At 37.0% G+C, this 10,723-nt stretch overlaps 1 protein-coding gene across 3 annotated transcripts in view; it reads right to left on the bottom strand.

Moving 5' to 3' along the window:
• The window catches only part of LOC106874188 (ribosome biogenesis protein SPATA5), a 32,166-nt gene that overhangs the window by 2,608 nt on the left and 18,835 nt on the right, over nt 1-10,723 (bottom strand). For all 3 annotated transcript variants that reach the window (XM_014921843.2, XM_052972446.1, XM_014921844.2), the window contains 6 exons: nt 9,528-9,662; nt 6,264-6,381; nt 3,976-4,100; nt 2,939-3,148; nt 1,778-1,911; nt 875-1,001 (listed from right to left, as the gene is read on the bottom strand). In XM_014921843.2, coding sequence (XP_014777329.1) covers nt 875-1,001; nt 1,778-1,911; nt 2,939-3,148; nt 3,976-4,100; nt 6,264-6,381; nt 9,528-9,662 — 849 coding nt within the window. The remainder of the gene's footprint in view (nt 1-874; nt 1,002-1,777; nt 1,912-2,938; nt 3,149-3,975; nt 4,101-6,263; nt 6,382-9,527; nt 9,663-10,723) is intronic.

The raw sequence follows: 10,723 nt of genomic DNA, 5'->3' as shown, positions 1-10,723 counted from the left end.
TTAGCAAGCCATCAAACCCACCCCACCCCACCCCCAAACACTCCAGGAAATGAAGCACAACATTTAACAAGTAATCAGAGTACTGAAGCCACATATATTACACAAACACACTCATGATACCAAATTTATTCACAAGGCTGTTACTATAGTCCCCAGGCTGACCAAAGCCATGAGAGTGGATCTGATAGATGGAAACTGAAAGAAGCTTGTTGTGTGTGCATGTTTTTACATTTGTGCTCCATGAAAGTCATGAGTTTTGAACAGTGATGTTGTTGCTTTTCCTATCAAGGAATTGTTTGCTCACTTCATGTCTTTGATGATGTGTGAAATAAGAGAGCCCTTACTTGAGTAACAGGTAAGAGATAAGAAGGCCATTCAGCTGTAAAACAATACCTCAGTAAATTGGGTTGTGTCTGGGGAGAGTCATATTGTCTTAATGCCTTATCTAATACACTCACTGGTTTGATTTCCACTAATTTATTATTTATATTTTTTCTTCCAAAATTTTTGTTGCCTGTTGCAACCTTGTCAATGGATGTTGACTCTGTCTGTTATTGGAGCTGCGTTCTTTTTTGTCTGTTTGTGCATGTGTGCTTGTGTATGCATATATGTATGAATGTGTGTGTCCACATGTATGTGTGTATGCATATATGTATGTATGCATGTATGTGTGTGTGTCTGTATGTATGTATGTATATATGTATATGTATTCTGCATATTCATGTGTCTGTGTGTGCGTGTTTGTATGTATATGTGTGTGTTTTTTACATTCAGCAAACTCATATTAACAAAGAACACAAAAAAAAATCGCATAACATGAACGACTGATAAAAATATATAAATACACATGTGGATATACATATTGTTTTGTTACCTCATCTATCATATCAGGTCTATTAGTGGCAGCAACAATAGTGACATCTTGCAGTTTCTCCACACCATCAATTTCAGTCAGCAGTTGGGCTAGAACCCTGTCCTCTACATTACTGCCACCAGACGAGCTAAAATATGAACAAACAAATAAACAATAATATTAATCTCCACTGATGATGTTGATGTCATCTCCATTTGCTCAAAGAGCATCAGGCAATGAGAGTTCTTCAAGAAGTACCATTCTGCACTCTTCTTCCTAAGTGACGCCTATCTCAGTCAAGTCTTCCCACACAGTCTTTTTGCCATGTCTTCAACCGATCTGCCTCTAATTTTCCTTGCATACATATATACAGGAAATAACATTTACTGACCAAAGACAAAAGAGAAATAAAAATTTTGTTGTACAGTGTAATCTATCTATCCGAGATAGAGTGAATGAGAAAGGTTGGGGAGACAGAGATGGTGATGCTGTTTAGCTCAGGTCGATTCTCATCAAGCAGATTTGTAGCAGACAGGCAGTCAGCGAAGTAATATCTACAAGTCTATTATTGTTCCAGTTATGAAACACACTGCAGCATGCAGTAGTAAATGGTATACAGTGCAGTGTGATGATCTGAACATATACTCTCTCCACTGTGTAGTTTATTTCTCTATGCCTGTAAAGTTTGGTAGTGATCACAAAAGAGACAGGCAAGGTACAAAAAAAAGTCAGAGTATGACAGTCACTGTTCTTTTGGATTTATCTTTGGAGAAAGAGACAGAAAGTAAAAGATAGAAAGAAGGATAGAGAGAAACATACAAAATAAGAGAGAGAACAAGACAGTGACAAAAAGAGACAGACAGACAGTGAGAGAGAGAGAGAGTGAGAGTGAAAAGGTAGAGAGTGCTGCTAAAAACTACATACCTTCCTCGTTGTATAGCCAAGGCATCGATTTCATCAAAGAAAATTATAGCAGGGGCTGCAGCTCTGGCCTTGCGGAACACTTCACGTACAGCCTTTTCACTTTCTCCAACCCATTTATTAAACAACTCAGGCCCCTTAAAAATAAGAAAACAAATATTCATTTCCTTTAAAGATTTCTGTTAGTCATGTGTGATTGGATCATGTTGAAGCACAAACTTCAAAAGTTTCAGTTGATTATATTACCACCGTTATTTATTTGAATTTCCAGTTATTAAATGGATACGTTAACTTTTGGCATAAAGGAATGCAAAGTTGATACATTGTTTTACAGCATGATACACAAGCACAAACACACACACATCGTCATTGATTTAATGTCTACTTTTCCATGTTTGTAAGGATCAGACAAGATTCACCAAGGCAGAATCTTCAAAGACCAGGCCTCTTCTTAATGCCAACCCTCATAAATGTATAGATATATAAGTGTTTCTGCATGTATATAGGTATATTCAAGCATGCATCATCATCATCATTTAATGTCCGCTCTCCATGCTGGCATGGGTTAGACAGTTTGACTGGAGCTGATGAACTGGAGAGCTGCACCAAGTTCCAGTCTGATTTGGCATGGTTTCTACAGCTGGATGCCCTTCCTAATGCCAACCACTCCAGGAATGTAATATACATGTTTCAAAGTGTATGTACATAATCCAGCAAACCTCTCTCAAATATCACATCCTATACTTCTAACAAGAAACTCAATGGATAATGCAGTGCTACTCACATTACATCTAAATAAATGATGAGATGGTCACAGCTTGAATGCTTTTGGCTGGAGTGGCCAAACAATTACAACTTAGCTCCTCTTTCCAGTACATGTGAATATTTCATTCTGTAAGAGCTTGTGTTCTTGTTGCTATTTAGTCATCAGATCAATCCTGATTGAGAGGACCTGTAATCAAAAGCATTCCAGCTGTGACTATATATCATCTTTTCATAGAAACAGAACCACATTATGCAAAGTTTCCATTCTTTGTAAAGACAAATCTACATTTGGTTGCTACATCAAGCAACTTCATAGATGCTCCATTCGTTCATTAGTGTCTGTTTTATGTACGTGTTTTTACTATGTGTGTATGCAAATTTGTGAGTCGGAATACATACCTTGATCGCAATAAAATTCAGTCCGCTCTCTGTAGCCAGGGCCTTAGCAATCATAGTCTTGGAGCAACCAGGAGGTCCATAGAGAAGTATCCCTTTACTTGGTTCAATGCCCATATTGGTAAATACTTCAGGGTGTTTCAAAGGCCATTCAATCGCTTGCTTCAGTTTCTGTTTGATATCATACTGGCCGCCAATATCTGACCAGTGAACCTAGAGTGACCCAAACAATATATATATATATATTACAACAACACTTCAAGTAGATTTGCTAAACACACACTATCTGAATGACACATGTCAACAGAACTACACATAAACCTAAATATCACTGTTCCTAATTTAGTTACAAGGCTAGTTATATAAGGACAAAGGGGTACATTGACCCCAGTACTTGACTGGTACTTTATTTTATTGTCTTCCACTTAAAGAATGAAAAGGAAATTTGACCTTGGTAGGATTTGAACTCAAGATATACAGAGCTAAATCAAACACTGCAAGGCATTTTTCTGATGCTCTAACAATTCTACCAAACGTACTGCTCCCATACATTACTATAATGGAAATACATACATTAATCTAAGCAATACATGCTACAGTATACAAACAGCAACTAGAATAAATAATGCATTAACTCAAACACTACATCATTGTTCATCCACATCTACTTTTCCATAGGACCAACTGGTACTTATTTTATCGACCCCAAAAGGATGAACAGCAAAGTCGAGCCCAGCGGCATTTGAACCTCAAACATGAACACAGACAAAATGCTACAAAGCATTCAGCATGCAAACGATTCTGCCAGCTGGCCACCCTAATAATAATAATAATAATAATAATAATAATAATAATAATAATAATAATAATAATAATAATAATAATAATAATAATAATAATAATAATAATAATAATAATAATAATAATAATAATGATAATAATAATAATAATAATAATAATAATAAAAAGTGTTTGTACTGGTGATGATGATGATGATGATGACAACAATGATAACACAAATATAATTAGAAATCTCCAACCTTGGGTACTTCAAGTAGAACTTCTCTCATGGCACTTGGATTGGTGACATTCAAGCCATGTATCAAATGACTTACAGTCAGCCGTACACTGGAATGGTTTCCTGTTCTCAGGGCTTTTAGACTAGCTGTGTTAAAAAAAAAAAAGAGACATATATCAGTTTATTACAGTCTGGCATGAACGCAGGACATTTTTTACTGAGTTCATAGTAATATCCTAGCACACACACACACACACACAGATATATCAGGCTTGTGCCTCACAAAGGAACTTTCCAAGTGCAGATCTATAGTCTCACAAGATATACAGAGAATCACGGTATATACTCACACAGATATCTTTTATCTTGTATTTGTTTCAGTCATTGGATTGTGACCAGGCTGGAGTACCACAATGAAAGGTTTAGTCAAATAAATTGCCCCCAATACTTATTTTTAAGCCTGGTTTTTATTCTGTTTCTTTTTGCCATGAGGATGTAAACAAATCAATACCTATTGTCAAATGGTGGTGGTAGAAGACCAACATAAACACACACACACAATGAGCTTCCCCAGTTTCCATCTACCAAATTCACTTACAAGGAAGGCACATGCTGAAGGTGCTTGCTCTGCAGTGGGACTGAACCCAAGACCACAGGATTGAAAAGCAAACTTCTTACCACACAGCCACACCTGCAAACATATATGCATCTAATTTTAGGAGTATAGTAAATAGATGAATGCGTAAATAAACTATCCTTGTAGTGAGTAATCTTTCTCTCATATCTGAATGTCAAAATGCGCATGCGCACACACACACACACACAGCTTATGATTTGGAAATTTTGATGATAAATATTCAAGTTGCTAAGTCAGTGGAACTTCCTGGCCATTGTGTTACAATGTAAGTGGCTGATTTTCCCACAGATACATTTACTTTTAAAGTAATACATCAACACATAAAAACAATAGCTGTGAAGTTGGAGTAATGAGCTAGCCATTACTCACCTGAAAGTTTTGCCTTGTCTTTTAACTACCTAACTGACAAAACATGTAGCAGACATTATTGCAGATTTAAATGGCTAATGTTAGGGAAGATTGCTAGTAATTCATCATCATTATCATCATTTAATGTCTACTTTTCCATGCTTGCATGGGTAAAATGAAATGTGTTCAGGCAGATCTTTTATGCCTAGATGCCCTTCCAGTCACCAACCCTCACCTGTTTCTTAGCAAGGTAATATTTCTCCAAGGCCAAACATGATTTTCATGGAAGACTGGAAATGAACACCATATGTATGATGTTCATGCTCAATTGCAACCATCAGATGATGTCAAGACAAGGATACCCACAAGCACCCACCCACACACATACATATGACAGGCTTCTTTTAGTTTCTATCTACTAAATCCATTCACAAGGCAATCAGCCTGAGGTTATAGAAGAAGAGGCTTGTCCAAAGTGTTGTGCAGTGGGACTGAAACTGAAACCACATGGTTAGGAAGCAACCCCTACACCATCATTATCATTATTGTTTAATGTCCATTTTCCATGCTGGAATGGGTTGGATGGTTTAACAGAAGCTGGCCAGCCAGAGAGCTGTCCAAGCTCCAATTGTCTGTTTTGGCATGGTTTCTATAACTAGATGCCCTTCCTAATGCCAACCACTTTACAGAATGTGCTCGGTGCTTTTTACGTGCCAATGGCACAGGTGCATTTATGTAGCACCAGTACAAGTGCATTTTACATGGCACCGACATGAGTGCCATTTATGTGGCACCAGCACAAGTGTATTTTACATGGTACCAGCACAAGTGCATTTTACATGGTACCAGCACAAGTGCATTGTATATATATATATGTAAATATATTTAATACTAACTCATTGTATGTGTGTGTTAAGTGTGTTAATGTGTGTCTGTGTCCCCTTGTCCAGACATTGCATGAGATTTGTAAATGAGCATCAGTCATAGAAATGATGTCCTTCAGTTCCAATCTGCAATAAAAACATGTCCAGCCATGAGGCCCATATAACCTCACTTAGAAACAGGTGAGGGTCAATAATAGGAAAATTTGCTTTGATGAATTCCGTCTGACCCATGCAAGCATAGAAAAGTGGACGTTAAAACAATGACACTGACAATTATGACGATGGTGATAAGTAGCAGTCGCCCAAGCATGCAAGTTTCCCCTCTCCATTCTACAGACATTATCCAAGGTAAAAAAAAAAGGGAATCTGATATAACAGACACTAGTGTTGTCCCTAAATATCAATGACATCATAGGGATACTGTAATAACTCACAACCGACCTTCTTTGCAAATTGCTGAGAGGTCAGCCCCAACAAAACCATGGGCAGCATCAGCTATGTCTTTGACTTCTGCTTCAGTGACAGTGTTGGGAATATTCTTCAGCAGCTTTTTCAGAATCTGTTAGAATTATAAACAAGTAAAGATAATGGAAATTTTTTAAATTACTGCTGACGCTGCATTATATGGACCACTATCATTGCATCTACTATTACAGCTACTGCGATTTTTAGAATGAGATGATCAGGCACAACTGTTTGGACACTGACCATCTTGCACAGCTGACTGGACATTCAGCCAGTTTTGGCACTGGATGTAAGCACACAGACTCACAAATATGCACATACAGAGAGAGACAGAGCAAGAAAGAGAGAGTGAATATAATTTATCAATTGAACATGACTGACATAAACACTTTCCCTCTATTCATTCATGTAAAGAGAGAACAAGAGAAACATTAAAATGTCTGTTGTCAAATAAGTCAGCATTGAATCAGTGATGCCATAATCATCATCATCATCGTTTAATGTCCGCTTTCCATGCTAGCATGGATTGGACGATTTGACTGAGGACTGGCAAGCCAGAAGGCTGCATCAGGCTCCAATCTGATCAAGCAGAGATTCTACAGCTGGATGCCCTTCCTAACACCAACCACTCCGAGAGTGTAGTGGGTGCTTTTACGTGCAACCGGCACATGGGCCAGTCACGCGGTACTGGCAACGGCCACGCTCAAAAAGGTGTTTTTTACGTGCCACCTGCACGGGAGCCAGTCCAGCGGCACTGGCAATGACCTCGCTCGAATGATTTTCTAACATGCCACCAGCACAAGTGCTAGAAGGCAACGCAGGTAACGATTACGCTCAAATGGTGCTAAAATAGCCGTGTTAAAACATCTCATAACCTGTTATTACTACTAATGCTGCTGCAACTACAACCATCACTACTACTCCTGCTGCTGCTACTACTACTACTACTACAAGTCAATGCAAAATCCTCCATGTGGTCATTCAACAGCTAGAAATACCTGCCAAATCTACCTCAAATCACATCCTATTGTCTGAACAAAATAAAAAGCATACATTAAATAACAAAGTCTCCAGCCTGAGAAAAAATACACACGGAGTGGTCATACCTGGAATACTTTTGATTATAGGTTTAAAAGAACATAATGAATCTGAGGGTAAGCAACAACTGCTGCTACTACTACTACCACTACTACATTTACTTATTCTCATCATTATCATTTTAACATCCATTTTTCTATGTTTGCATGGGTCAGATGGAATTTGTGGAGGCAGATTTTTATACAACCAGATGCCCTTTTTGTCACCAACCTTCACCACTTTCCAAGTAAGGTCATTACAACCTATGACCAAAATGTTTTCATGGAAATGACACAACATATATTGATACTTGTTTATAACTATCAAGTGATGTCAAGCTAAGGAGACACTAACATACATACACACATACAAACATACATATAAGCACACACATGCACATGACAGGCTTCTTTCAGTTTCTATCTACCAAATCGCTTGACAAGGCTTTGGTCACCCCAGGGCTATAGCAGAAAATGTGACTGAGTCTGAAACCATGTGGTTGGAAAACAAGCTTCTTAACCACACAGCTACACCTGCACCTATTAAGAGGTTAGCAAATCCTAGTGAATTGTTAAATAACAACAAAACTGGTTGGTTCAATGTTCATTCCAAGTTGTTAAAACAACTTCCGTAACAATGGTGGTGGCCAAACTGCAGCTTCTGAGTCACGAGTATTGAAATGAGATCCAATATTGGATTTCAGTGCTATTTTTCCTCAAACCACTTTAACATTCCTATCAAGCAGATTTTAAAATATTAACTGCAAAAACAAAGACTCAATAAAAGCCTTCAACAGAGATTAATTAATCTACTTGAGTGAATAGTATTGTGTAGCTATGTATTAATTTTATTCATGAATATAGTTTTAAAAATGCATGTTGTAGCTCATGAATATTTATATTTAAAAAATTATATGTGCCTTTTCTATCAAACATTTCATCCACCAAATATTCCTTCATTAATTTTACATTTGTTTTTCATGCTCACTTGGATTAGACAAATACATAATATTGAGGAATTCTTTCACAGTCAGATGCACTTCCTGTTGCTAACCTTGACTTGTATTCATTGCATTCACCCAGTAAATGATTCATTAACAAATAATATGTATGTATGTATGTGTATATAAATGTATATATACATATATAAAAATATATATATATATAATATATCTTAGGTTGAGGAGAAGTTTGTGCACCGTGTTAAAATAATGCTTTTTTATATATTTTTGTGGTGTGTGTGTTCATTCGGTTCATGTCATGTTCAATGGTGACTCACTGTGTTCATTGAAAATGCGCTTTGTTTCAACATGTCAATGCAAAGCTGCACACCACCAGAAAAACCAGCAACAAGATTGAAGAGTTGGATGGTGTGGAAGTTCTGCCACATCCAGCCTATAGTTCAGACGTTGCTCCATCTGACTATGGTCTATTCCAATCAATGCAGCACTTTATGAAAGGTTGCCAATTTGAGTCATTCAATGAAGTTGAAGAAGCCTGTCAAGAATTTTTTGATTCAAAGCCAAAGGGTTGGTAGTTTGACCAAATCCAAAAGCTTGCAGATCATTGGCAGATTGTTGTGGAAAATTATGGTCTTTATTTTAAAGAACAGTTGTTGTTGTTTTTGAATAAATTCTTGCATAAAATATCTTTATTTTAACATGGCGTGTGAACTTCATCTTCAACTTAGTATTTTAAAAAACAGAGAGTAAATAAATATGGATAATGAGACTATATATTTGTTTAGTCATACCTAACACCATATTGGCAGTCAAGTAATTATCACAAGTAGCATTCCCAGATAATCCAATACCTATCCTGTACTAAAATGGGGTAATGAAGAACAAAGTGCTCCATCAAGAAGGAAGCACAATAAAATGCCTACAACTGATTTGAACCTATCACTCATGAAAAAACAAGCAAAGGTCATATCTGCTCGGCCACTTAATTTTAAAAATAAGCGAATACTTCCTAAACTCTAATGGGCAACCTGAGAGCTAGTGCTTCGCCTCAGTTTTATGACATGGAGTTTACGAAAGATAAACATTGTGTTTTTATTTATGCTCGTTTAACAATCCATCAAAGAAATTGGAAAAACTTGTGCAAAAATGGGAACAAAATTCGTCTTGAAGTTGGTAAACTGCAACAAAATTAGTCTGCTTACATCGAGTCGGTCTTTTGCAGTTGGCACACCAACCTCTATTTCACGGTCAAACCGGCCAGGGCGCCGTAAAGCTGAATCAATCACTTCGGGTTTACTTGTGGCTGCCACAACCAGTAATAATTCATCACAGACATCCTAGATAATAATAATAAGAAGAGTTTCAAGAAATCTTAAATGTCACAAATGAATCAAATACAAATTACACAGGCTGGCACAGAAATTAAGTAACAAGGACACAGAATTAAATGTCACATCTTGGAACATTGATACAGATATACTATACTTCTACTTGTTTAAAGCAATCTATTAAATGCTTTGTAAAACTAAGAAATAGTTGGTTATCATGAGAACTGGAAAAGCCTGACATTTCAGACATAGATTCTTTGATGGAGAGATCATATAACAGCCAGCAGAAATGAAAAAGAAGTGAACTGACAAAAAAAGTCAGAACAAAAAGAGGAGGTAATTGCAATAAATGAGATGGTGTAGAGGTGAGGTGTGGAATGTAAATACCATCTCTTCTGCTACTTGATCCTATCTTTTAACCTATTCCATTCCGCCAGCCTTTAACTGATTATTCCACATTAGGACCTATGCTGTGACATCAGATTTTTTATTACCAGCATTGCCAAGACACACCTTAAATCATTTCCTCTGATTTCAGATTTTACCATTACCTAATTCTTAACATGATTAAATGGATAATAATATAGAATAATATAGAGTATACTGGTCATCATCATCTTTTACTATCCACTTTTCCATGCTTGCATGGGTCAGACTATATCCAAGAAGGCAATGCTTTAGCATAGTTCAGTGACTGAAATCAGTAAAATACAAAATGTATATAAATGTATACACATTCATATATACATGTATGTATTTAATCTATCTATATGTGTGTGGGGGTGTGCATGTATAATATACATGTATGTGTGTGCATGTGTACACATACGTACACACATACATGTATATCAGGACAGATATCTGCTTAGCAGAAACCAGTAACTAGCAACCATGTAACCCATAGAAACCTGTGTTTTGTTGGGTCATTGACAACAAAACTAGCAACCTCACCGAACTTGCTGGTGGAGGGCAGTGTGGGATGAAAAACAAAAAGCAATCAAGGGGTAGATAAACACAATTGACTGAACAGCCATCCAAGAGAGAGAGAGAGAGAGAGAGAGAGAGAGAGA

Source organism: Octopus bimaculoides, chromosome 13 (assembly GCF_001194135.2).
Source record: "Octopus bimaculoides isolate UCB-OBI-ISO-001 chromosome 13, ASM119413v2, whole genome shotgun sequence".
Taxonomy (NCBI): Eukaryota; Metazoa; Mollusca; class Cephalopoda; order Octopoda; family Octopodidae; genus Octopus; species Octopus bimaculoides.
The sequence above is the reverse complement of the archived record's forward strand: the minus strand, read 5'-3'. Positions and strand labels throughout refer to the sequence as shown.